General features: G+C 34.8%; 1 protein-coding gene and 1 pseudogene across 2 annotated transcripts in view; one reads left to right on the forward strand and one right to left on the reverse strand.

The window, feature by feature from the left end:
• The window catches only part of Prkg1 (protein kinase cGMP-dependent 1), a 1,159,508-nt gene that overhangs the window by 756,173 nt on the left and 375,682 nt on the right, over positions 1-27,653 (forward strand). For both annotated transcript variants that reach the window (XM_063239051.1, XM_003473935.5), the window contains exon 4: positions 1,564-1,669. In XM_063239051.1, coding sequence (XP_063095121.1) covers positions 1,564-1,669 — 106 coding nt within the window. The remainder of the gene's footprint in view (positions 1-1,563; positions 1,670-27,653) is intronic.
• LOC106028481 (single-stranded DNA-binding protein 2-like) overlaps positions 7,218-27,653 on the reverse strand; it is a 46,723-nt pseudogene continuing 26,287 nt past the window's right edge.

A 27,653-nucleotide genomic window follows, 5' to 3' on the forward strand; every position in this document is an offset into this window, starting at 1 on the left:
TATAGATTTATTTTAGTTATGGCTAATTGGAGTTCTATATATTTCACTTATCTGTACATCAGTTTCCTGTTCCATGTTTGGGAAATTTTCTGCTATTAGTTCTGTAACTCATCTTGATATCATTTGTGTTGTCACCTTCTTTTTCATTTATACCTATCAATCTTATATTATTTTTCTTTGCATCATCTTGCAACTGTTGAATTTTCATTTCCTGATTCCTTGTTATTTTTAAAAGATCTTTCCTTCCTTGATCACTATCTCGACTTTTGTCTTCGAGGTCTGAGAGTCTATCTTCACATTCATTCAGGCAGTTTTGCCAGATTTTGATGGAATTTTTGACTTCATGGGTATGTTCTTGAATCTGTTTCATGCATTCTATTGCTTTCATGTATTGTTTATGCAGTTTCCATCTTTTTGCAGTGCTCCGATTTTTTAAAACTATGTCTTCTTTAGATATGTTCAGCATTTATTTGATTATGTTTATCATTTCTTCTGGGAGATTATTTCTAATCTGAGTTCCTTTACAGCTTCATGGAGTTTCTTCTTTACTTCAGTCGCTGGCATTTCAAAAGCGCCTGGTGTATGGCTTACATATTCTTCCATGTCCATTTCTCCTAGGCTTGTTTGGGATGGGCTAGAGGTTTAAAGTTGCATTTTGCTCTTTCATTTTGTCACTTTCCTTTATTCACTGGGTCCATAGTGGCAAGTAAAGACCCCCAGGTAGGGGTGTGCACTGGGTTGATCTTCAGCACTCTCCATGTGGCTCACCAAAACTCCCTGGCTGATTGAGATCACTGGGCAAGACCCTACGAGGTTCTGAGTGGTATAGTAGACTGAATGGTATGTGGAGTATACTGAGAAGCTTTCGGCTCATGGCACATGGTGCACCAAAGCTCTCTGGCTTCTTGGAGTTTCTGGGTGTGACTTTATCAGGTTTCAAGCAAAGATCCACCACCACGTAGCCCGGTATGGATTGCTGTGGCAGGTTTCCGCTCACACTTGGTGGCTCCTGGTTTTCTGGAAGTCACTGGGTGGGGCCCAGCCAAACCTGAGTGATGACCTAGAGTCTGCCACTGTTTGGGGATGGTAGGCAGGGGCCTAGCAGGTTCCAAGCAGAGTCCTATGGCTGCACAAGTAGGTAGGGATTACTGTGGCGGGCTGCAGCTCACATGCGGCAGCTCTTAGCTACCTCTAACATTTTGGATAATTACTAGTCAGTGTTAATTCTTGCAAACCTTTCTCTCCACATACTACTCCCTTCACACAATTTTCAAATTAGAAAAGATTTTTAATACCCGCTTGGGTACTTACAAGTACGAGAGTGATAGCAAACTTTCTTATAGGTAATAACACTGGAATGAAAATTATGACCTATGTTTGCCTGTAAACACACCTGACATTTTAATGAAATAGGATGCCACTATGATTTTAGCTTTAAATGTAGGTAAATGGTTAATCATTTTCATGCCTCTCATGAATGTCCTTTCTTCTGCAGAATGTTGTTCACAATTGAAATTCTCTAATTAATTTTACCTTGTTTGCTTTTTTCCCCTCTTTCTTCAGCTTTAGTAAATGTGAAACTCTGGGCCATTGATCGGCAATGTTTTCAAACAATAATGATGAGGACAGGGCTCATCAAGCATACCGAGTACATGGAATTTTTAAAAAGGTAAGGTGCATTCCTTTGTTCTTTTGAGAGCATTTATCATCCCTTTCTTGAATGTAGCAAAATGGAGAGCTTTTTCCTTTATTTAAGTTTTAATAGCTTATCATTTTGTAGAAGGGCAAGGCTTTGGCAAGCTTCATTATATTGCTTGTGCCAATTTTTAGCATATGTGTTTAAATCAGAACTTAGAAGTTTCATCATTTCAGCCATTCAGCATTCTCCCAGGAAAGTGTAGCTCAGAGAAACAATTAAGAATCTGCTTGAACAGAAAAATGTAGAGCTCATTCTACCAATTAACGCATTGATGTGTATTTACCACACCTCTTCCAAACAGACCACACTGTAGGGATGAACTATCTCTTGTGAGTTTTATACGAAAGTCAGATGACTGAACTGGAAAAGTTTCAAGGAACAGCTGATTATTCTTAATTCTGAATTTAATTTTTCAAATTAAATTCATTGTTTGTTACAGCTCTGAAATACCAAAAGCTCTTCTTTCCTTGAATCATCTATTGTCCTAATTCAATGCAGAATGAGGATCAGAATGAAAAGTCAGCTCTTTTTTTCTTAGGAATACATTGATATTCGTTGGAATGACTTTCTTTGTTTCTGTTTTTTTAAATATATAATATTGTTTAAATGACTATTGGAATTCTGATGACTTCAGAAAGCAATTTATGTCAGTTTTCTTCTGAAAACAGAAACATCAAGTATTGATGCCCATGTTATGTCAGCTAAAGGGAGTATAATCACTAAGATTCCATTGTTGAGAGCTAGAATATTAACCCAATTTTTCTTTCATATTTTTAATGTGTGTGAAACTGTTAAAAATGGAAGTAACAGGGCTGGGGATTTAACTCAGCATGATTCTTCCCCGGTACCAAAAAAGAAAGAAAGAAAGAAAGAAAGAAAGAAAGAAAGAAAGAAAGAAAGAAAGAAAGAAAGAAAGAAAGGTAACAGGCTAAACTCACATTTTGCTTTAGTTATATATCTTAACAGATATTTATTGAATTTTCTTAACATAAAATTTTAATACTCTTTATTAAAGTATTTCTTGTTAATTTTACTTCTGCTTCATCTTTTATACATTTTTTTATTTCTCACACATTAAATCTTTTTGTTATATTTCTTTTGAAATGACAGTAAAATTATAATTTGATAGCAAATAATAATATCTTACTCTGTCAGCAGGGTGTTTTTCCCTCTTAAAGTGATTGAATGAAATATTTAAAAAAGGTAGAAACAAATTTATACTTAAGTTCAGTGTAATTCAAGGAAAATTACATTACTCAGATGCCATACATGTAAATGATCCCTGAATATTACGTACTAAGAGTTGTTGTATAGTTATTAAATTATATAATACACACTTGTGAATATGTATGTGTGCTGACAAATATGCCTATAAGTGTGCTTCTATTTGTATATTGTGAGAGACACACAGGAACAGAGGCAGAGAGAATGAATATTGATTTTAAGTGTTAAAGTTGAGAGGTACTGATTTCTTCTGATTCAGCCTGATAAAGATTCCAAATGGTAAAAAATGAAATGGTTACCCATAGGTGTACTATCTGTCTCATATACCACAGCATTAGGCACCTGTAATGTTGACTTTAGCTTCCATAAATTGGTTGTGTCAGGGGAATGTACCAAATTCTAAGGCTATCTTGAATGATCCTAACAAGAACTCTTTTATGTAGCACTGTTTCTGGAAATGCCTGTGTCTAATGCACTGTGTCTGTGTGTGTGTGTGTGTGTGTGTGTGTGTGTGTGTGTGATTTTATGTGTGCGTGTTTTAACTGACTCTGGGTATACTCTTTTGGTAGAGTACAGCTGTCAAAACTGCCTTTGTGTAATGTGTCTTGACAATTCAGATGTTAATTAGAGTTACTCTCCATAATGAGTGGACATTTTTGTTGGTCAGTTTAGAGTAACGGTAAGTACAGTTTAACTGGTTGGATGGAAAAGAGGTGGGTACTGGCTGTCATGTCACTTTCCATCTGGCCATTCAAAAAACATCAAGTGTACATTGTTTATGTTACTCAGTCCATAGAGGTGACAAGTTGGCTATGATTGTGTGTTTTCATCTTTCTAAATTATGACTGTGACTAACTAGTTCTCTCTTTACAACCCCCGATGACTCACAATTCCTATTGAATTACTTATAGCTTCAAGAGCTTCCTTCAGTGAGATCCAGCCAGATTTTCCAGCTTGATTTCATCTCTCCCCACATGAGTCCAGTGATTCCTCATACCCATGAATTTCCTGTGCTTTCTTTCTACATATCTGTGCTCAATATTTTTTGTCTTTTTGATCCAATCCAAAGCTGCTTCTTCCACAGACACTGATCTTCCACTGATTAGTAGCTTCTCCTCCCTCAGATGTTTCATCTCTCCTGCAGGTTTTGTTGTATACTCTGACTATAATTCAATCACTAGTTTTATTTCTACCTCTACACCGTACACTTTACAGAGCTACAGTCATTTTTCAAGAAGCTTGGTATTCTTTGGCATATAATTTTTTGCTTTATAGACAGTTTATAAAGCAGCAAGTATGGGACCAGTACAAACTTTTCAGGGATAATAGCAAAATGACAGTGCAGAGTCCCCTTTACAAAAATTTATATATTTTACAGTGACAGTACACTATTAGCTGAACATAGGCATCTTTTGAGTACAGTATGAGCCCTATGCTATTTACAAGACATATACCCATGAAGTTGAAAGAATCACAAATATTCACTCATCTTCCAAGGTTTCTTTTTCTTTTTTTTTTTTTTTTTTTGCTACTATTTATTCTGTCAGGGTATTAAGAGATGCCATAATAATACCTAAAATAAACAATAAGAGATATTGTAAAAATTCAGGAGGCCAAATTAAACTTTTCTATTGTAACACAGAGTCATTTTTTGTTTGTTGATTTTTCTACCAGAGTTACGTATTACCCTTTCATTATCATATAATATATTAGCTTTACATAGTCATGGCTTCTTGTATTGAAAGCCTTAGCAACCTTAACGTTATAAAATATAAATTTAATATCTTACAGTTCTTTATAGAAATGTTTAATAAATAGAATTTTCATCTAAATGTTCTACTAGAGATATGTATTTTATACTTTGTGAAGGATTTAATGAGATTAAGCAATTATGACTCTCTCAGAAAAATAAATGCTAGCAAGCAATAATGCAAATCAACAAAATTTTTTCAGTGATAATCTTTGTGGTTTATCCTAATGCTTCCTTAAATGAAGAATTTCAGGGACAGCAACAGGCTAAAAGAAAAATAATCTTACGTCACAGCTTTCTGTCTATGCTATCCTTCCTTCTTATTTTCCTAAATAAACATCTATATTTGCAAGTTAGAAAAGGAAACACGTTAAGCAACTACATGTCTTGCTTATAGATAAAGATTTTGCCTTATCAAAGTTGAGTTTTATTTTGATTACAGTATGTTTTCCCATTTTGTAACTGCCAGTCATGTATGTTGGCTGCCTGTTTACTACGAAATGCCACGTCATACTATGATTCTGACTCTTTAATCCTGTTTAACAATTCCTTTTTTGTGTTTGTATATTACATTCCCTGATGTAAACACAGATATTCTTATACAAGCAGAGGAAGGAAGGAAGGAAGGAAGGAAGGAAGGAAGGAAGGAAGGAAGGAAGGAAGGAAGGAAGAAAGAAAGAAAGAAAGAAAAAAGAAAGAAAGAAAAAGGCAGTGTTTCTAAGCATACACAAATGCTATAGGTTTAGCAACAGGAATTTTGTTAGTTGCCAACATTTTCCATTATCTTTGGCTACTGAAAAAATGATGCTGTTTTTATGATGGAATTTTGAAAAACAAGTGACGTAATTGCCAGAGATTATCATTTTTATTTTCTGTAGGCATATTCTCTGGTGCAACTTTTGATAGTGAGGTCTATACCCAAAGGAACATTAAAATGTACTTCTGGGACCAATGGGATGCTTGTAAAAATTAAGATTCCTGTTTAACTAAAATGATGATGATGAAGACACTGTCAGTGGTGGACTTCTATTTATATTACTTGATTCACTGAAAAATCCAAGGCATAATAAGAACTAGAAATTTAAGCTACTCAGTGGTTCCTTGGAAAAACTTTTTGTTGCCCACTATCAGCATTTTGTAAGGCTGACAATGCTAGTGCAATCCCTTCTGCATCAAACATGACTCCGAAGAAAGCCTTTAACATTGTTGTCCAAGCCTGCTGGTCCAAGATACTGCCAACTTCCCCAGCTTATCTCACTGTCTTATTTCTCAGTGTCTTATTCTTTGTTGCTTGTGTGGTGGTCTTTCATTTCCTCATACGCCCCATTCTTCCTCTCAGTACAGATTATAACAATAGATTCCTCTAAACTGGAGGGAAGTTTCCCACAGTGACCCACGGAGCAACACACTGCTTTCTTCACACTGAGTATGGCTGCTATGGCAGAAAACAGAACCCTGCATCTCTCAAAACACTTTTCAGTTCTTGATTTGCTTTTCTTCAGCTGAAAGGGGAATTAATAGATTTTGCCATAGTTATACATTATGTCCTTTCATGTTACATGGCATCCTTGTTAACAATAAACAAAACAACTCTAGATTTTGTATGACTCTTTCTTCTTCCTTATTTGCATCACAGTGATTGAGCCTCACGTTCAGTTGATTTTTCCTCCTTATTCTCTAAAAAAAGATGTGTATATGTGTCTAATTAAATATGCTATTTACATGTGCATATTGGAAAAGTGACTTGCTAGGAAAAAAAGTATGACCTTGTTATTGAAATTTCAAACTATAATTGGATACAAGAATGGCCTTGACTCTGAGGGTATAAAGTCAGAAGAGAGAACCCTCAAATTCTATCTAAGGTTCATAACTAAACCAAAGTCTTCTGTGCTTCTCTTTGATTGTTCTCCATTGTTGTCCTTTGATGATTTTAGTCATACCAACCACTGACAGAGGATACATCTACATCTCTGATGTGATATAGTGACTAGGATTAAACAGTTTTAGGGTTAGAAAAGTCTTAGGGTTAGAAGATGTGATAGAAATGAAATTCATAAAGCCCTTGAAAGTTTTGTTTTCTCTGATCCAAGTTTTTTTTAAATGAAAGCTCTCAAATTAGCAAATTTATTCCTACCATGATGGCAGACATTTGCAAAATCGTAACATCTGAGTTCACCTTAAAAAATAACTTATATAAAGCAGTGATATACACAGCACAATAAGGAGTGAGCAGGAACAACTTTTAATAATTAAAATATAAACGTGAAAAAAAGAATGAATTAAAAGCCCCTACTTTTTTCTAAGTAAGATGGCGTGTCTTATTTTATAATGTCTTGTGGGTATATGTGTATGTGTGCGACACCTGCATATCGGATACATCCTCTGCTCAGACACGTACATACACAGATAGTTACTTGCAGTTCTGTCTCATGCAGTTCTATTATGTGACTCCAGTTGTATAAATTGCATTTGAACCTGCTTTCTTCACAAAAATGGGGAGGGAGCAGGAAGCGGAGGGGCTGGCTTGTTGCCACTGAGTTCTGTTCACTGTACACTGAGATGGAAGGTTCTTCCAGAGGGATCTGTGGAGAGCGACTCTGGCATTTTTAGGTGGGGACTCTGGATGTGTGGCACACTCATGGTCATGCTCCAGGAGTAATTTTCACTCTGAAAAATGTTTAATAAGTTCCTCCACACCCATCTCGCTGTCTTCCCTCAGAGTGCTTGGCTGACTGCTCAGGCTCATGTTATTGAGTGAATTCTTGGAAACACTGTCCATATCTTTGAGCCTAGAGGGCCATTCATGTGATGCAACTCGATTCCTCCTAATACACCCATGGGCCATCCGACTCCAGGGCCCATTGGAAAGTTAGGTCTGTTTGGTCCAGAAGGCACTACATTTGTTAAAATATAAATGTTGTCCCCACAGTTGGCTGAATCTGCTGAACCAGTCATGATGGGTGTTTCTTGTGGCCCTCTTCCTCCTGGAGGTAGAGGCTGAGGAGTAGGGTATTGAATTGACATTTGTTGGATTTGGCCAAGGTCGGTGCCACCTGGACCTGTGTTCATGACAGGCCTCCCAGGCCCACCTAAAGCATTCAGTGTGGGTCTCACAGTACCTCCATAGTTCTGCGGTCCCTTGCAAAGGAGTCATTCTCTTATACAGGCCCAGCCACACTCGGGTGCCCTTGATGTCACGTGCGGTCCATGCTGCTGAGCGGCAGGGGCTGGCTTCCAGGGATGCCTCCGAGTGCTAATTACGTATCCTCAGAGGGGCTCGGGACCCCCCAGGTACTGAGGTGAGATAAAAGGGTGAAAGAAGCCTAGTGGCACAGGACCTACTGGCATGCCATCTCCCAGGGGGATGTCTCCTGGCATGGGCCACTACACTGTAGTAGTGGAAGGCCTTTGCTTTGCTCCATGCTCACAGGCCTGCCACCTCTCTGGCGCTATGCAGTACATCCCAAGAACGTAAGAATCCTGGAGGTTCCCCAGTGTGATCCCCCCACCATCTTATCTCTGATAAAAATATTTGGACCGATTTCCGAGGTCCTAGTGCAGCAGATACTCACATACACAGTGCTAACTTCCTGTGGGCCTGGCTGTCTGACGCCATGGCACTGCTGTTACTCTTGTCTTCAGCTGCCCAAGTGCTTGTGCCGAGAGCAGCTCCCACTGTCACGCACCTGTCAACTTGTCACCTCCGATCCACCTTCAAAATCCAAGAATTTCAATTTTTATAACTCAGCCCAATGAGCCACTTTCATTTTGATATTTTTGGCTTACTTTATCTAATATTTGCAAAGATATAGTCAGGGAGGAATTTAGAGTCATTGAGTAGAATATAATGTTTTAAGGAATATTAAAGGTTACTCAATTTACTGATGGAAGAATTGGACTTAAGAATATGAGTGTGACTCTATGTCATCCAGAAAGCTGGTCATCTAATGCTTCAGCTTTCAGATCCCAGGAAAAGTTTTATAAAGTTTGAAGTTCTGTGATCTTTGAATGTCAACTATCTTTTGTTCATAATCTTCAGAGTAAAATTCCCCACAATCTTGGTTAAACACATTTTCCAGTAGTTCACAGTTTCACTAGTATATTCTTTAAGGTTTTTGTTGAAGTGGTCATATCTTCACAGAAGAAGAAAATAACTGCATACTTCAGCACACATTTCAGATTTTTCCTTTCATGTCTCTCCTACGTCTGGAGTATGTTCTCAGGATGACATGTACCACTTTCTCAGCTTAATGAAAATTTTAAACTACTGCTGAGGATGATGGTACATATCAGTAATTCTGACACTCTGGAAAACTGAAACAAGTTTAAGCCCAATCTGGGGCTATTCAGCAGGTTAGTGAGTCTCAAAACAAGAAATAATAAAGGGTTGTAGTTGTACCTCAATAAGATAAGAAGACCCTACGTTCAATCCCTAGAGTTGCAAATAAAACATAAATATTAAAAATAATGAAGATGTCTTAGAATTACATAAGTTCAGAGTAGAGGACTGTCAGTTATTCAGTCCACTTTTGTCTGTAAACAGGTGTCATTATTTCTAAAGTGGATGTGAAATGACTGACAGTTCTAGATCACAGTTTTCTCCAGCCATTGAAGCACCACGTTTATAACGTTTTACACCCTTCTGCCCACGAATACCGCAAGCTCAGCTCATTGTCCACAGCAGGATGTATTCATGCTTAGACTATGTTCTGTGGTCTTTTTTTTTTTTTTTTTTTTTTTTTGGTCTTTTTCCTTTTTATCGGTACCAGGGATCGAACTCACGACTGCCTGCTTACAATGCAGGCACTTATGCCGCTGAGCTAAATCCCCGGCCCCTGTTCTGTGGTCTTTTGAGGAGGTGGAATACTATAATATGTATTGAATATTCCTTGCATTCTTTACTCTGTAAAATATCAAGATATAAGGGGCTGGGGATTTAGCTCAGGGGCATAAGTACCTGCCTTGCCAGCAAGTGAGTTCGATCCCTGGTACCGATAAAAATGAAAAAAAGACAAAAAAAAAGTTTAAAAAAATATCAAGATATAGTACTACTTATTGGATGCAAACTGTATATGGAAAAACAAATAGCCTAAATCAAATTATTGAGATCACATTTCCGTAAAATCAAAACCTTGATCCCCTTTTTTCAAAATTTTTCTCCCATTATTTATAGGAAGAGATTAAAAAAAAAAACGAAAATGCATCTGAAACAGCTTTAGGGATTTTAATCATTTTTTATTTTTAAAGAATTACTGACAGACCTATTAAGTTTCTAAGCTTTGAGCTTTAATAGGGCTTCTCTGAGAGACTGTGAAATCTGCATTAAATTAAGCTTGACAAAGCTGACAGTGGTTCTAATTTGAAGTAAAAAAAACATGAAGAACAAATAGGTATTTTCTCACCTCATTTTCAAGAATGTGTGCTTATGGACCAATTTGTTATATCAGATTCATTCTCATTAAAGATGAGACAAAGAACACGTAAATATAAAAATGACAGTTAATTTCATGCTGTCATCTAGTAGATGCACAAACATCTCTATATTGGTCCTTTTTAAAAAAACAATGTTATCTCAGACATTTGCATAATTATATGATAATTGTCAAAAATTATTCATCTGTATATTTCACTCTTACCTCCATGTTTTTGTGTAATATTTTGAAAATAATTAAGATACATGATTTATTAAATTTGTGGCTAAAAATACCTTTGAATCTGTAATGAATTCCATTACAGATTTGGGGCAAGACAAGATCCCAGCTAAGAGAGTTAGCACATCAATTTATTTTTCTGCCTCTGCCTTTGCCTGGAAAGGGCTTGGAAATGGGCTTGGAAAGCTGAGTCTCTCTGGAGATTGTAGGCTATTTTTTCTCACCATAATCCCTGAGTATATGGTCCTCCACATTCCGATACTGTATTTAAAATGCAAACCCATTTTCTCCCATTTAGTTGTGGCTTTGAATGATATAAATTTTTTTGTGTGGTGAGGCTTAATTTCCACATCATTCACAGTGAGCCTACTTCCTTATCGTCCTATACTTATAAAATGTTGTGTATGACAAAGATTATAACATCTCTGAAGTAGTTCTTTTCCAAAGGAAAATTATTGTAATGAAGATATTTAGAAGGAATCAACAACTTATTGGGGGAATGAAGAGTGTTTCTTGAGTCCCAGTTCCCAAATTTCTCAACATGTTGTAGAAACAAACTTTTCTACGGTTGGCAAGAAATCTGAGACAGAATTGAGATTGGAGATGAGGTGATTTTTGCATAGCAAGGATCTTAGCTTATACCTTTTTTTCTATCCTGAGAACAGAAGAGTATCTAAGTTTGTTTGTTTAGAAAAAACACTGAAGAAGTGGAAAGAACATTCTAGATCCTAGGCTTTCTTTTGTTCTATTTTGCTTTGAAATAAAGATAATTTTGATTTATTGTGCATTGTGAAGGAAAGCTGAGAATCTGACTTTTTGGTCACCTGGGCATTTCTAAACCAGACAGTCCTGACTTTTTGCCTGTCTGAGGTGCAGGGCACACACAGGGGGCGTCCAGGCCTGCTGCTTGCCGACACAATTAGAGATTTAGTTGTGTATCCTCCCCATGGTGTGTGTGTTTTCAAAGCCTCGAAGATCAAGTAGTAAACAAAGCAGCCAGCACCTGCCTCATTTCATTTGACACAGTGCTTCTCCATTTTACTGAGGGTTAACTGAAGTCATGAAAAATAGCAACTTGCCCCGTACCACACAGGGAGATTCAAAACAGACTCAGTCATACAGTTCTTGTTCTATTAGTTTTTCCAGGCTGAATTTCTGAAACTGAGTAATACCATGTAAACATGAATAAGGCAGCATATGTCGTTTTGTATAAAATTAAATGTCATAAGGTAAATATGGAAAAATACGTATCTTGGAAATGCATTTCTTGATGCATTTCTATATTAGAAAAAGCTCTACAGATATTTCTAATGATGCTTGCATTAAGTACAATAAATGTGTGTGTGTGCACTTATCCATTCATATGTGAAAGTAAATCTGAAGGTTTAAAAAGCAATTTAAAAATAGAAAAGAGAGAATTTTTCTTTAAATTCCTGATAATCAAGTCACTTAAAAATTTACTATATATGTACTATATATATAGTAAATATATATATAGTACATAATATATATTTACTATATATAGTAAATGATAAATACTATATATAGTAAATTATATATACTATGTATAGTAAATTATATATAAATATATAAATTATCTTAACATTTATGTCAAGACAGGTTTCAATTAAACAGCACAACTTTATCCTATAAATGCATATAGAATGCTTAAAATTATTCAGCATGTTTTAGAATGTTAAATAAATTCTGTTTTCCCAGTTCACTGGAAGTGGTCCGGGGGATAAATAATGCATTCTATGTTTGGAAAAACTTATTTAAAATCTTGTCTGTTACACAAACATATATAGATCAAAATTGCCTGGGAGGATGGAATTTTTATTTTTTCAAATAAATTAAATATGCAAGTAAAATGAGTACAAACATGACTGAGATTTAAAGCAATAAAAGAAGTGTATTAGGACTCAATTAATTTAATTCCAAAGATTTCTAAAGTCTTACAGATTTCAACATTCTTTGATCTTTATGCACCTTAATCTCTAGGGAATCAGCAGATCGAAGGAGTCATGAGGATGAGGAGAGGAAGAGGAATTAAAAATGATTAATATGTCATGTATATGACTGCAATTGTTATGCACTGCAAACATGTACTAATAAAGAAACTAATAAAAGAAAGATTCAAGTGGGGAAAACATACAAAGAACTAGCACTGCTTCTTGAAATTATGTTCTGGGCATTGTATTACAGTGATACATGCATACCTATGTCAATAATAGGACAATTCATAATGGCTAAATCTTGGAAGCAGTCTGTATGTCCATCTGTGGAAAAGTGAATAAAGAAAATGTGTTACTTGCACACAGTGGAGTACTACCTGCTATAAAGAAGGGTAAATTGAGTCATTTGTTGAAAAATGGATACACCTTGAGACCATAATATTAAGCAAAATAAATCAGACACACAAGCTTAAACATTGCATGGTTTTTCTTATATGAGAAACCTAAAATACAAATAAAGTTCAAAATAAAACCTGGATAATAGAAAGCAGGAATGGACTTTCTCAAATTGGAAAAGAGTCAAGAGATGGAGAGGACCAAGGATGGGGAAGAGAAGGAATTGAAAAAGGAACTAATATGTGTTATGTACATACACCAACCCCATACAAGAAATGCAAATATTGAGTACTATGCATATATTCTAATAAAATAAATACATAAATAAAAATTAAAAGAAATTATGTACTGGATTTGGGGGCAAAATATGTGTGAATGACATTATGTTTATATTCTTAGATATTTCCCAAACTTGTTGGATAAAAATATGACAAATACCTTTGACTGCCCAACCCATGAATCTGAAGTCAATCCTAGCAGGGTCATTGATTTGCTGTAATTTAGGTTAATGATTATTAATCTAAATAACGCTGGATTTCTCTTTTCTCTCCTTGTTCCCCCTTCCTGCTCTGTCTCTTTTCTTACTCTTATTTTCAATGAATCAGTACTTCATGTGTAGAAGTGTACTTAATAGCTTTTTAAATGTAAAACCTAAGTGTAAATAGCACATGACCAAGTTAGTCTATTTCGCTTTGTTAAATATGCCCAACTCATGTTTTAGGTTCTTTCAGACAGTTTTCCTCCAGGTAGAAGGAAATGTTCTAGGCATCGAACCACCTAACAAAAATAAAGAATTCTTTATTGAATGTATAGAATTAGCCCAAATGAGTTAAATAAGTTAATTTTGTTTTGAGTAAGAAGTAAAACCAATGTGTATCAATATATGACAACTGTAGTCTTTAACACTGATATTTCTACAATGTATCTTTCATAAATTTATCCAGGAGTAAGAATGTATTATCTCCCTTGTGACAAGTCATTCATCCTTTTTTTTTTTTTTTTTTTTTTTTTTTTTTTTTTTTTTTGGTACTAGAGATTGATTAAATCCAAGGCTTTCACCCACCCTTCAGCTTTTTTGAGACAGGGTCTCCCTAAGTTACAAAATTGCCAAGACAGGACTCAAACGTGTGATCCTCTTTCCTAAGCCTTGTAGAGTATTGGGACTGCAATAGCACCACTATGCTTGGCTTCTTTTCACTCTTTTGACTCTCAAAAATTTAACTTCTAGTTAATTGAACTCCTTATTCTAACTAAACAGTTGTCGCTTCAATTTGATGCTTCCTAATCTACAGAAGAGATGTCCTGTTTAATTAGAAAAATATAAACTTTTTAGAAAAGACATATCTCCTTCTTCATACTCCTTGATAGATTGTTCTGGCATCTCAAAACATGCAATTGATTTCTTTAAATAGTTCTTTTCTGTATATGCATTTCTCAATAATCTGATTATATGTACACAACTTCATACAGCTGTTAACAACTAAAAAACAAAACACCTAGAGTTTTGATTTCAGAAACTCTTGTAAGTTGTGAATAAAGAAAGAAAATGACAATTATTTTTATATTAGGATGAAGTTTTCATCTTTCTGTAGCTTAGAATGTCAACTTTCTTCTTTGGAGGGGCATCAGGTACCCTGCCCGTCTGTGCTTGCCGTCTCTACCAGTGCATACCACTCCCTTATTCTCTGAAGAGCACTGTAGCAGGATTCTTCATTCCTACAAATGAAAGCAGAGACACTCACAACAGATTCTGTGGTTAATAACTTTGTTTGATTGGTCTTGTTCAAGGCTGAGGTGTCTGTTCTCAGAAAGTCACAGCGTGAACACACTCCTCCTTCACACCTGGCTTTGTCCCCAGGCTCTGTTACACCTCACTTTTGCATCCCATGACCTGCCTGCTTTCCTTATCTTGGTCTCACCTGTCTCACTTCGTCGTGATGCAACCAACATCCTTTACAGTGTACTATCCAGAGTTAGTTGAATCTCAGTGCAGTAAAATGCGCAGAGGTAGTGTTTGAGAGAACCAGGAAAGGGTGACAGGGTCTAGAATATGTGGCTGGAATGGAATGTTGGTGAGGGCGCCAGTGGTCAAAGCAGGGCTAGGCATCCTAGGTACATAGGATGGGGTTAGGATTTTTGTGAGCTGCAAGTCTGTGCTTAAGACAGAATCAGAGAATGAACTACCCTACAATTACATTGTGACCAATGAGCTTGTTATACCAGGAAAAAAACATAACTTGAGGAGAACTGACATCAGTGATAAATTCATAATCACTGAGAATTGAAACATCATAGCCATGACAATTGAAGCATAGGGAGTATGCTTTATGTGGTTTTCCAATGGATATTGAAAGGAAGAATGAACAGTTTTCAGAATTTCACTTTAATGATTATTATAGCATCCATTTCACAAAATTTTTAAAAAAAAATAGAAAATGAGACCATTGTAGTGTCATCTTCTGAAGATATCTAATATGAATTACCTACTGGTAACCTATTTGAGGATTTTACTCAGTGTTTTTCTTTGTATATCCCACTGTTACATAATTTTGCTCAACATGCATATATATATATATATTATATATATATATATTATATATATATATGTTAAGTGCAGCTCTTCATTTAATGCCATCGTTCCACACTATTTAATATAAAATCTTTCCGAGCTCTTTTAGACTGTCTCTGGCATCACCATCTACTGTGTCTACCTGAGCGTGAAGCACTCTTAGCTTTGTGAGAGCAGACAGAAGAGTAGGCGTGATGAGACTGCATTAGAATTGAGGCAACGAAGCCCTTCGTCAGGCACCTTCACTTGCTCTGGTGCAGAGCAGGAACTAATCAGATTATTGTGGGGCAGTGGAAAGAGGCAGATGTGAGGGAAAGATTCCAGGGGAAAGTGACACTGATGGTGGCTTTAAAAAGGAAACTTGTAAAAATAAATAAATAAAGATAAAAAGGAGACCTGTGATTTGGTGTTAAGCACACTGATATTGGGCTTTCTTTACATGAAGGTTTCCACTGGTCCTTTGTAGTTTAAGTGGCAAGAAAAATACATTGGGCATGTTTTAAAGACATGATTGTTTCTTTTGAAATAATTATTGAAGAAGATAGTGTATATGGAGAAGTGTATAAATCTTGAAAGTACAGTTCAATGACTGTTTGTATATTTATATCATCATGTAATCAATAATAAAATCAAAACATGGAGTATTTCCAATTCCCTGAAAGTTTTTCCTGAGCCCTTTCCCAGTTAGGATATTCTACTAACAGTAGCCACTATTATGGAATTCTACCATCATAAATAATTACTGTTTTTTTTACTTAAATTAGAGGGATAATTTAGTATGTATCTTTTTGTTTCTGGGTTTGATTTTTGTAGCGTTGTGTCTACAAGTGTCATCTCTTTTGCTTTATATATCAGTAGGTCATTCTTCTTTATTACTTTGTAGTATTCTACTGCATAAATATACCACAATTTGTTTATCTATTTTACTGTCAATGAACACTTGAATAATTGCCTTTTTAGAGGCATTTCATTTGTTCTGCTTTTAGTAAAATTAATGAAAATATTCTTGAGTATATTTTTAGTGCATTTCTGCCTTTATTCCTCTTCAGTATGTATCATATTAAAAGTTTGAGTCATAAATGATACATGCATTCTTTATATACAATGCTATATACTATTTGGTACACTAATGTCTACTAATGCATACTGGTACTAATACTAGTACTAGTATATGAAAGAGGAATATATCAAATTTTCACTAAAGTTTGGTTTTGTCAATAATATTAATTTAACTTTGTTACAACATTTTAATAAAATAGAACATGTCTGCAAATCACTTTGAGTACATACCCCATTAATAAAATATTTTTTCTGATGTATTCATTTTTCTTTTTATGTTGCATACATATAATTCTGAACTAATGCATTCGAAAAATAAGAATTGTTAGAAGGTAAGATACCCAATGAATTAGAAGGCTCAGAAATAAATCCATATATTTATCATCAGTTGATCTTCAACAGAGGAGCCAAAACACACAATGGGAAAATGATGATGTCTTCAATAAACTAGATTGAAAAAACTGATTATATACATGAAAAAGAATCAAATCATTTTATCTCATACCATATACAAAAGTCAACTGAAAATGGATTGAAAATTTAAATGTATGATTGTAATATCTAAAACTATAAATGTAAAATTATAAAACAACTAGAAGAAAAACATCAGGAAAAATTTACTTGAAATTGTTCTGGGCAGTTTTTTTTTTTTTTTTTTTTTCTCGGCTAGGTCACCAAAATATAAAAAACAGATGCAAAAATAGAAAAATAATACAAAAATTTAAAACTGCACAGAAAAGAAAATTGCACTTAATTGCACAGATAGGGAAAGAATAGAGTTAAGGTACAATTTACCTTAAATTAATGGGAGAAAGTATTTCCAAGCCATACATCTTAAAAGAAGTTAATATCCAGAGTAGACATGGACCTCAAACAATTCAATAATCAGAAAACATCCTGGTTAGGAAATGGGTAAAGATATTTCTTAAAATAGATAGCAAATATATTTTTAAAAATTTAGTGTCACTAGTTAGCAAAGAAATATAAATCAAAATCATAATTGGATATCAAAAAGACAAAGCATACACATGCTGGTAATGATATGGAGAATAGTGAACTCTTACATTCTATTGGTAGGAATGCACATTGGTAAAGCCATATGTAGTATGGAAACTGTATTGAGGTTCCTTAATAAATTAAGAATAAAACCACCATATGGTAAAGTAACACGATTTCTGGGTGTATGTCCAAACTCAATCCACTTGGTATCTTGAAACCATATGTGCACATCTGGTTCACCGAGACACTGTTTACAGTTGCCAAGGAATGCAGTTTAACTAGGTAACCCTAAACAGATGAATGGATAAAGAAAAATGTGTTCATCTATCTGTCTTCCATAATATATATGTGTACATATATATACACACACACAATGAAATATTATTTATTACTCTGTTTTATAAAGAGGAAACCCTGTCATTTACAACTCGTGGAGGAACTTTGAGGACATTAAACTACATGAAACAAGCCAGGTACAGAAATACGAAGACTGAGTAACCTTATTAACATATAGAATTTAAAAAGATTAAACTTGCAGAATTAGAGTGGAAAAGTGTATTCCAGGGCCTGGGAATGAGGGAAAATAGCAATATATTAATGAAAGAATACTGAAAAAAAAAAGAAAGAATAAAAAATAAATAAGTAGAAATAGCAGTATTTTCCTTCACTATTCCGCAGATTACCTTACACATTTCATACAGGACATCTCCGCTATAAAAAATATGCATTTCCCATGAGTTATAATGAAATCAATACTTGCCAGATGGAAGACATCTGCCTTCAGAGTTTCTTCAGGCTTGGTTCTAGAAATACTCTAAACTAGAAGAAAATGGGATTTTCCTTCATGTAGAACTAAGAGGTTAAAAAGGTTGGAGCGCTGAAAATCATGCCGTTCCACAGTAGCCCTCCTTCCATGCTGTATGTCAAGTTTAATGTGCATCCTTTGGTGTAGCCAGCAATCCCAGCTGCTCAGGAGGGTGAGGCTGGAGGACTACAAGTTCACATCCAGCTTGGTCAATTTAGCCAGCCCCTGTCTCAACATAAAATAAAAAAAAATGGGTAGGGATATGCCTCTGTTTTAGAGCCCACCCCCAGCATTCACAAGACAATGAGTTTTAACCTTAATATGACAAACAAAAACAGTTAGTGCCCTATCTTTTTCCCAGCATATAACTTTATGGCTCATTGTGGACTTACACTATAGATCAGTTTTCTATGTCTGTTCCTTCTTCTAATTTATTTTTCTTTTATTAGTGACAGTTATTCTAAACTGGTGGTTTTACAAAGTTTGATGTGGACATTTGTGGGAATCACTGGGATACAAAGGGAAGAACTCACCAAATCAGAGCTATTTTTGTGGGAATACTAGTGTGTTTTCTTTTTCCACTCTGAGTGTCTGTTACAGCAGAATATTCCAGAAGCTAAAATGGCTAATGGAATGGGTGGTTGTATATTTTCACAATTTATTAAAGTTTATTTGAATTCTTTTAATTTTACTGCCTAACATTTTACTGCCCATATATAAAAGAACTCATAAATTAAAAAAAAAAAAGTTCTCTGTGATCCCCAATAGTGTCAGGGAGTGTAAAGGGATGTGAGAACAAAACACTTGAGATCTATCTGTTCAAATTATAACCACATAAAATAAAGACAAATAAACCACAATAAAGACTTGCATAGACCTATTTTTTATACTACTAGCATTTGAAAGTCAAAATGTTCACTTCATGGAGAAATGGTAATACTGATACCTGTGTCTTTAAAAGGTGTGATTAAAAAATATGGCGAAAGTTGCTGGTGAATGCCTTCCAACAGAAAGTAGGCTAAGAGAACCTTGGCAGTGTGTCCTCATCCTCTGACTTACTGGATTTGGTACCATGTGACTTGTGGTTCTTCCCTGAAGTCAAAATGACCAAGAAAGGTAAAAGTTTTCAATTGATTCAGGCTTGGAGACAGCAACAACAGTAGCTATTAACTCTTTCAGGTTTTACACCAGCGAGATAAGTTACTACAGGTTTGGTAAAAGAGAAAGAAACTGCTGAAAGGGAAATTTCATTGTTTGATCAATTTGAATGAATGTATGTATCTGCTATCTTGAGCAATTACATTGAGGATAACACTATGCAACACAACAATCATTGTTAAATTCCTATCATCTTGTTTTGAAATCCTATATTACCCCTGTGGTTTTGTTGTTGCTGTTGTTGTTATTGTTGCTGTCATCATTTTGCTTTTGTTTTTTTTAATTGTTTGCTTCTTGATTTTTTTTTATTTTAAAAAAGTTCAGATAACACATTCACAAAGAAGGCCTTCAGAAAGTGACAAGAACAATGAAATTCTTATGTTGAAAACAAAAGGGGTTATTTTCAAAGGTTTGTGGCAGTGTATCTTACTATAATAGTCCTACTATAATATATGTATATATATTCAAATGTGCACTGCAATTTTCAACCTGTACGAGCTTTCTTTTTCTACTCTTAGCAAGATTAGGAAGCAGATTTTACAGAAATAGGCCTTTTTTTTCTTTCTGAGTTTCCCCTATTTTTGCTGCATATTTCAGATAAAAAAGAATTTTTGTATATTTGCACTTCACTAAGACTTTTAAATTAAAATTTGGAAACTTCTGAATACATAGAAGTTTTGTAGTGAATGGATACATGGTTGCAGAACAAAATGTGTTCATTAAATAATGAATTCTATTCATTTCTTTGTATGATTTATTGTATAAAACTAACAACAGTGTATCACTTTCAAATACGGATTGATACTCTGACCTAGTGCTTATTTCATACTCAGGGAGCTAATTTTAACATTTTCCAGGAGACTTCAAAATTTCATCAGTGGAGGATTATTTCTGCTGTCTTCACACCCAGTGTATAAAAACTTAATGCACCTTTCTTCCCAGCATCATCCACTCTTGGCACTTTTGACACGTCAGAATATATTCATGAATTTATTTTATCTAGAAGGTATTCAAAGTTTCCTAAAACATTTTGATGTTTGAGGGAAGCAGTTTAAGGCATCCAATGTTGGTGATCCTTTTCTTTAGGATCTATAAATTGTGTATTAGACTAGATAAAGCATCAGTGTCTAAAATAGCTGTACTGGGTGAGTATCCCCTAGAATACTGAATTCTATTGAATACTGAAATGTTTTTAAATTTCCCTCTCTAGTTTATACAAGAATAATTTTCTGATAAGTAAGTTATGTTATTCAAAATTTTTATATCAATTTGATAAATGTCTTTTAGGATTCAGTGGTAGATTAACATTTGTCATGTTTCCTGATGAGCATGCATACTTTATAGTCAGACACTGAGAATCACATTTCCTTTATTGCCTTAGTTGGCAGAAATGTAGTCTTAAATCTAACAGTCAGTGAAAGTAATTTTAATGTGCATTTTATTTATTTATTTTAATTTTTTTTAACTTTTTATCGGTACCAGGGATCAAACTCAACGACCGCCTGCTTGCAAGGCAGGTGCTTATGCTGCTGAGCTAAATCCCCAGCCCCTAATGTGCATTTTAATTTTGAAAATTTTGGTTTTGATTCTTTAGTTTCTTATACAGTTTTATGTATGTTGACATTTTTAAACTGTTGCATTACTTTTGTGGATGTGGGCATGGCATAAATCAAATTCAAAAATGTTGGTATTAGTGGATCAATGTTAACATACAACTGTAAAAATTAAGATGTTCAGTATTTGATTTATCATTACAGTAGTGGTTATGGTTTGAATAAAAGATTTTTTTCAAGTACTTGGGGTTTTAATTTGCAGTGAACACAGTTTTTTCCAAAACTAATGATTTTCAGATACCTTTGCACCAATCCAGGAGAGAATGCTGTCTTGAACTAATGCATAAGAATATGATAGGTGTTTATGATCACAATGTCAATTATTAATGTTGAAAATATTTGAAACTAATTGTGAGGGAAATATATGTATACATTTTCTATATGAAGTAGAAATTAATTATAGAAATTAATACAGATAACTACATGGTTTTAGAGTTTCAAATCATATCTATATAATTTCTGTCATCTTTAGATTCTACCAAGCTTTTTCACCTTCTTTTGTAATCAGAAGAATGACAAGACAAGAAAAAATCCACCATAATAAAAGGATAAAATAAATTATTTGAGAAGAAAATGAGCAAGGCACGATAGGTGTTTGAACTGGACAGAAAAATCATGATAGAATTTAACACTGAATTTTTACAGATGGGGACCAAACACCCTAGGCGAAGAAACACCCCGAGCAAAACCAGAGCAGAGAAGACTCAGGGGGTCTGTTGTTGATGTTTTTGCAGAGCCCATGGTCTGCTCCCACCCATGCCCCTCTGCAATGCAAATGCTCTCTGACATGCACCCCACCTTTCTAAATCCCTGTTCACATATCTCCCATGGAAATTCTAAAGGGAATAATCTGATCTTAATTTGGCAGGTGATAGAAATACATTAAAAATCTTGAATCAGGTATTAGGATATTAGTTATGCATTCCTAAAATCAGTCTAGCAGAAATGTGTTAGAAGGATTGCAGTGTGGAGAGAGCAGGAAACCAAGGACAGTGAAAGGCCAGACGTTAGTCTCCAAACCATCTCATCCCTAAAATTTTTAAGACTGAAGTTGTCAAGCGTGGCCTGCATCTGAAGCTGCTCAACAGTTGACCCTGTAGGGATAGATGAAAAATCAAGAGTTTAAAGTGAATACCAGTATTTCCTACGAATAAAAGATAATCAAACTGATATCCATCAGTTACTATATTTCTAGAGTAGTGTAACCAATGATTTGTGAAAATCTCTTTAGTGTAAAATATATTTTTGGAGCTACTATCAATTCTCTATTCATCATTTCTTTGTGACATGGGCTTAGCAGACTAGTAGAAGGAAACATACAATAGATGTTATGAATTAGACTCTGATTGTGCATTTTTAGCAATCGCTAACAATGTGAACGAACAATTTAGCCTGAATATGGGGTGAGGCCCACAAGATGCTACTCTCAACGCAGCTCTTAAAAACGTCAATGAAAGGAACTAACAGCCTCTTGTTGTAAAATAACTGCTAGACTTTACATCATGTAAGGTTTTTAAGAATCTATTTTAATAATGGCATAAGAGAAAATCTCATTAAGTACTGCTACTGGAAACCAACTAAATGTCGTTAGTCACGCAGAGCCCTTGGGGGACTGCTGGCAAGGACTAAATTGACAGCAAAAACTCTCGACATGAGTAGAATTTTCTTAAGTCCGAGGCCTTCAAAAATGGCTAAAAGCTGGGTCACATTAAATCAGTTGCGTTAACTACCAGGCCTTTTCAGTTTGAAAATTGCCATTTCTCATAGGAAAAGGGGCCCCTATGCACAGATCCTTCTGTATCTCCAAGAAAGAGATTCCTTTAAGAGAGATGGAACAACTGCTTAAAAGAATCTTCTTTAGGTGGAGAACAAGAGACAGAAGAAAGCCATTCTCTACTTCCGGTTAATCCCCCCCCCCCCCAATAACTGTAGTACTTGAGAAGTAAATTTCATCTTACTAAAATATATCATAAGAGACAAGATGTAAAAGAATTTCATTTTTTTATTGCTTGTAAGAAAAGATTGCTTTTGGAATTCAAATTAAATTTATTTTTGACTGACACAGAAAACAGAAAAGTTGTACATATTAATGAGATATCATGTGATATTTTGATACGTGTATAACTTGTGTTAAATTTCATTCAGATTAAACCTATCAATACCCCTATTTATTATTTCTTTATGAAGAAAAGTTTCTAAATTATTTCTTGTAGCTTTTTGGAAATATACAGTACATTACTACTATGTATAGCATCCTACTGTTCAACAACATACTGAAAATATTTGCTTGCTTTTAACTGTCATGTAATATCCAGTGATCAGTCTCCATCTCTTCCTATTCCTTACTTGTTACAGCTTCTGACAATCACTGTTTTATTTTCAACTTCTTTTAGATAACCTTTTTCAAGCACAAAAAGACAAGAACCACATGATTTCACTTATATGTGGAATCTCATTTAGAAAAGATTAATTGAACAAATTTGCAGTAACAAGTTTAGGTTAGTTTCCCCTAAGGAAAAAATAAAGGGTGCTGAGAGACAGCCCCTGTGCTGTGCAGTCCATTAACAGAAAAGGGAAATAATTAGATTTTCCAATGATGACTGATGAATTATTTTTATTTATAAGCATTAAGTCTACATCAACAAGGCAACATTTTTATAAGTATGCGGGGTAAAGAAAAACAAAAACGTCCTCTGCTTGTTGGTTATCCTAGTATTTAGGTGTTTGCTCTATGAATATTCAAATTTATTAATTTCATACAATCAACTAAGAGTCTTATATAAGAATAATTAAAATTATGAAATGCTTTGCAAAATTATTTTTGTACTATTTTCGCTAATTGTTATTCACAAAAGGAATTAAAATTAATACATGTAACTCACAAAATAGAAACATTATAGCTAAATATCAATAATAACTTGCTTAAAGCATCAGACACTGGGTTGGTTTTATGAAATGTGTGATTGTCTTCTTTTAGGTTCCTTCAATATAAAAAAAAAACCAATAATTTGTTTTTGATACTCTCAAATTCTAGAGGTAATGATTCACCAGATTTCAACTTGGGCTTATTAGTTCATGGGTATGGATGTATTTTATCATTAAAGTAACTACTATTTAGAGAGAACTAAAATTGAATATCCTATTTTGGTGAAAAAGGGAGACTGGTGATAATTCTGTATAAATAAATATGTTCCAAAGGAAAATGTATATTAGCTTATCTTTCTCTGCCATTATAGTCACTATCTAGCTGGAACATACGTATGAAATAAGAAATTGGCTTGAAGATAAATTTTGTTTTTTGATGACTCAATGGTTCCATTTTACTTCTAATTTCTTGAATAACTTAGAACATTCTTTTTAAAAATATAGTAAAACCCAACAAAACAAAACAGAAGAAAGCCAATCAAAACAAAGCAGCAAAATTGGCACAGAATTTCAAAGCAGGACACTAGGAAAACAACCATAGCTACCATAGTATATCTTATTGTCTTTACAATAGTTGTCTAGTCCATCAGGTAGAGCAAAATCAAGCCAAAAACAAAACACAATAAAACAATCAAAATAGTATACTGAATAATGCAAAACAATCAGAACAAAGCAAAACAGTAAAACAATATTGGCCTTCAAAGACAAGTTAGAAAGAAATCTCCTGTATTTGCTATGTTGCTTACTGCTATCTCTTACTCCCAAGAGATGATGAGACCTCTGGCCCCAAGCCTGCATAATCAACCAAGCAATACAAGCTTATGTACCTTAGTTGCTATCAACTCAGCCTGTCCTCCAAACCCGCAAGTTGCTTGGAGAGGACGGGGATGTTTGATTCTCAGCATGCTCACAAGAGGGGCTGACTTTTCTCTTCCTGGAATCTGCACAGCTTGCATGGCTTAGCAGAATGCTGGCTAGTTGGCTTCTTGTTGGACCCTCCCAGTCCCAGCATGGCAGATTCTCAGAGGTAGCGCCTTTTGTCCAATTTAGAGCATTTGAAATCAAATCATCACACCTAATTAGACAATGAGTCATCCAAGGAAGCAGAGGTTTTTCTTTGGTACCAAATAATTTTTGTCTGTGAATTACTCATGAACATATAAAATAATGATCCTAGAGTACATAGCTATGTTTTATAATCATTGTGTGAAAAAATTAGAAACATTGATTATGGCTTTTTGATAAAGCCATCGGACCACTTTGTGTTAGGGCTTGTCTACAGAGAGAGTGCTTCTCTCTGCATTAGTGAGTAAAGACAGTCCACAGCATTCAGAAGTGTGTTAGAAAATTATTTGCTAATTGGAGGAAGCAGTGGCATGATCCCCTGTGAAGGACGCATCATCTCTTAAGTGATTTTGCCAAGAGTATTAAATTTTAATGAGGCCCTTAGACATCATTTTTACTTTGTTTTAGAAAGTGAAAGAATATAGAAACAAATTAAATGATACTAGCGGGAAAAAATTGGATAGATAAATCTATGATATAGTATTATAGGTCTTCAATAAGAAAAGTGACCTGCTCACTGAAAAATACTTGTTTTGATTCAAAACAAAATGTGTAACAATAGGGCCAGTGATATAGCTCAGCAAGCGCGAGGTTGTAAGTTTGATTTTCAGTACCAAAAAAAAAAAAAAATGTGTAAAGAGAAAAAAAGTTTAGGATAGTGTTCAATTTTAAAAGACATCAAAGAGATATGGTAGGCACATCTATGTTAGGTGTCTATTGCAGAAGAAAAGCATGACACTAGAACTTAGTGGTTTAAACAAAAAACCACTAATGACCTTGGTCCCTCTTGGTGAGAATTAGATGCACAGAGCAGCAAGGTATTGGGGCTAAAGTCCTCTTGTGAGGTTGCAGTCAAGATGCTATCCATTCTGGAGTCTCATCTAAAGCCTCAACTGGAGAAAGGCTATGAAAATTACTTCCTACTTCCTTTTCATAGTTGTTGGCAATCCCAGGTCACACCCAGAAATGATTGAGCATTTCTATGGATCAGAATCACAGCTTCTCTGATGACTGCTTTCAGGGCGCATGATCCAAGATAGAGCAGAGGTGTCCAAGATGGAATCCAAAGTCATTTTGTACCTTAGTTTCAAACTCATTTCCACTGCATTCAAATTTTGGAAATGCTTCAGAAGTCCAGCTCACATGTGGGGGTGACTGTATTAGAGGACACAAAGACCAGGGGAAGGGGTCATGGGATCTATCCTCGTGCGTCTTACAACAAGAAGCATAAAGCCTAATTGAATTCAACTTACAGAAGAGCAAACCTATAAAAATATTTTAGAAACAATTAGGAAAATTTGAATAGTAATTTTATATTAAGTAATATTTAATTTATTGTTAATATTCTTACGTCCTACTGACCCTGTGGTTATATAAGAAAATGTGTTATGTAGAAAGGTTGAATATTTAGGTGCAAAGTACTATGGTATTTTTAACTTATGTCTTTAATACACAGACATATGTTCATCTATACACATATATGCATGCAGGGAAAAGAAAGTAGGTATAGCATTAACAATTATAAAACTAGATAATATATACAGGGATATTTGTTGTCCTTTTCATTCAAGTTTTTGGTCTGTTTGAGATTTGTTTTCTAAAAATGGTGAGTAAAGGTCGACTCTCGTCTTCATCCAGCCATGCCTGTAAAACAGGTGGTGGAGATCTACACACACTTCTCAAACTTGCAGGGGCTCTGTAAGATGCTTTGTAAATATCTCAGAATATTTATAAACTCAGTCTCCCACTGTCCGCTGTTGTAGTATCTATTGTATTCCTTCACAGTGAGTGCTTTAGGAAAAGATAGGAAGAGGTTTGGCCAGTTTAAGTGCCCTAGTTTCAAACTCACTTCCACTGCATTCAAATTTTAGAAATGATTCAGAAGTCCAGCTAAATAATAAATAAAGGGGATGCTAACTTTATCAGTCAACTTTCCTGTTGCTAGGACACAATATCTGGCATCAACAATTTAAAGGAGGAGAAATTTAATTTGGCTTGCTGTTTCAGGAGTTTCAGTCCATGGTAGGCTAACTTTGAGACAGGAACACCATGGCAGAAGAGTTTAGTGGAACAAAGATGCTTAGCCATAGTGGCCAGCAGGCAGGGCAGGGGAACAAAGACGGACAGAAAGGGGTGAGGGACAGATGTAGACCTGAAGATCATACTTCCATAACCCATCCAAACATACACCAAAGTGTGCTTTACCAATCTCCTGGGTGGCTCCCAGTGAATCAAGGTGACAAGTCACCTTAAATGTCAGATCACTTCAATGGATTTGATGAGTATTGTACCTAGTTATGTTATGATTTTCTACCATTTTGTATTTTGCTTTAGTGTTTTTATCAGCATTTGCTTTGGAGCATCCATGCTTCTATTTCTCTTTTAACTACTTTTGCCTTCTTGAGTTTAATACTACATTTAGTCACTTTTGGATAGTAAACCTCTAGAGTGATTTGCATTTACTAATCAACTTTGCCTTCATGAGAACTATTTTTTGAACTAATGTTTTTCTAGAACACATAATTTTCTGAATAGTTAGAGGTTGCTTTAATCTTATAATGCTCTGATTATAACTTTTTATCTCAGATGATGAATGAACATTCACCAAAATTTGGGAACATGACATATTTATTCTTCCCAGTATAGTTATAGTATAAATGTAATCTTTATGGACTATTGATAATTAATGCTTTTAGCTACTTATAATAACGTTTAACACTTTTAATTGTGAGATGCCATAACAAGGAATAATTAGTAAAGCTGTGTTAAAATTTTCTGCCTTTGT

The sequence above is a fragment of the Cavia porcellus genome, unplaced genomic scaffold, assembly GCF_034190915.1.
Source record: "Cavia porcellus strain 051 isolate PalLab524CR breed Dunkin Hartley unplaced genomic scaffold, mCavPor4.1 scaffold_28, whole genome shotgun sequence".
In the NCBI taxonomy this organism is placed as follows: Eukaryota; Metazoa; Chordata; class Mammalia; order Rodentia; family Caviidae; genus Cavia; species Cavia porcellus.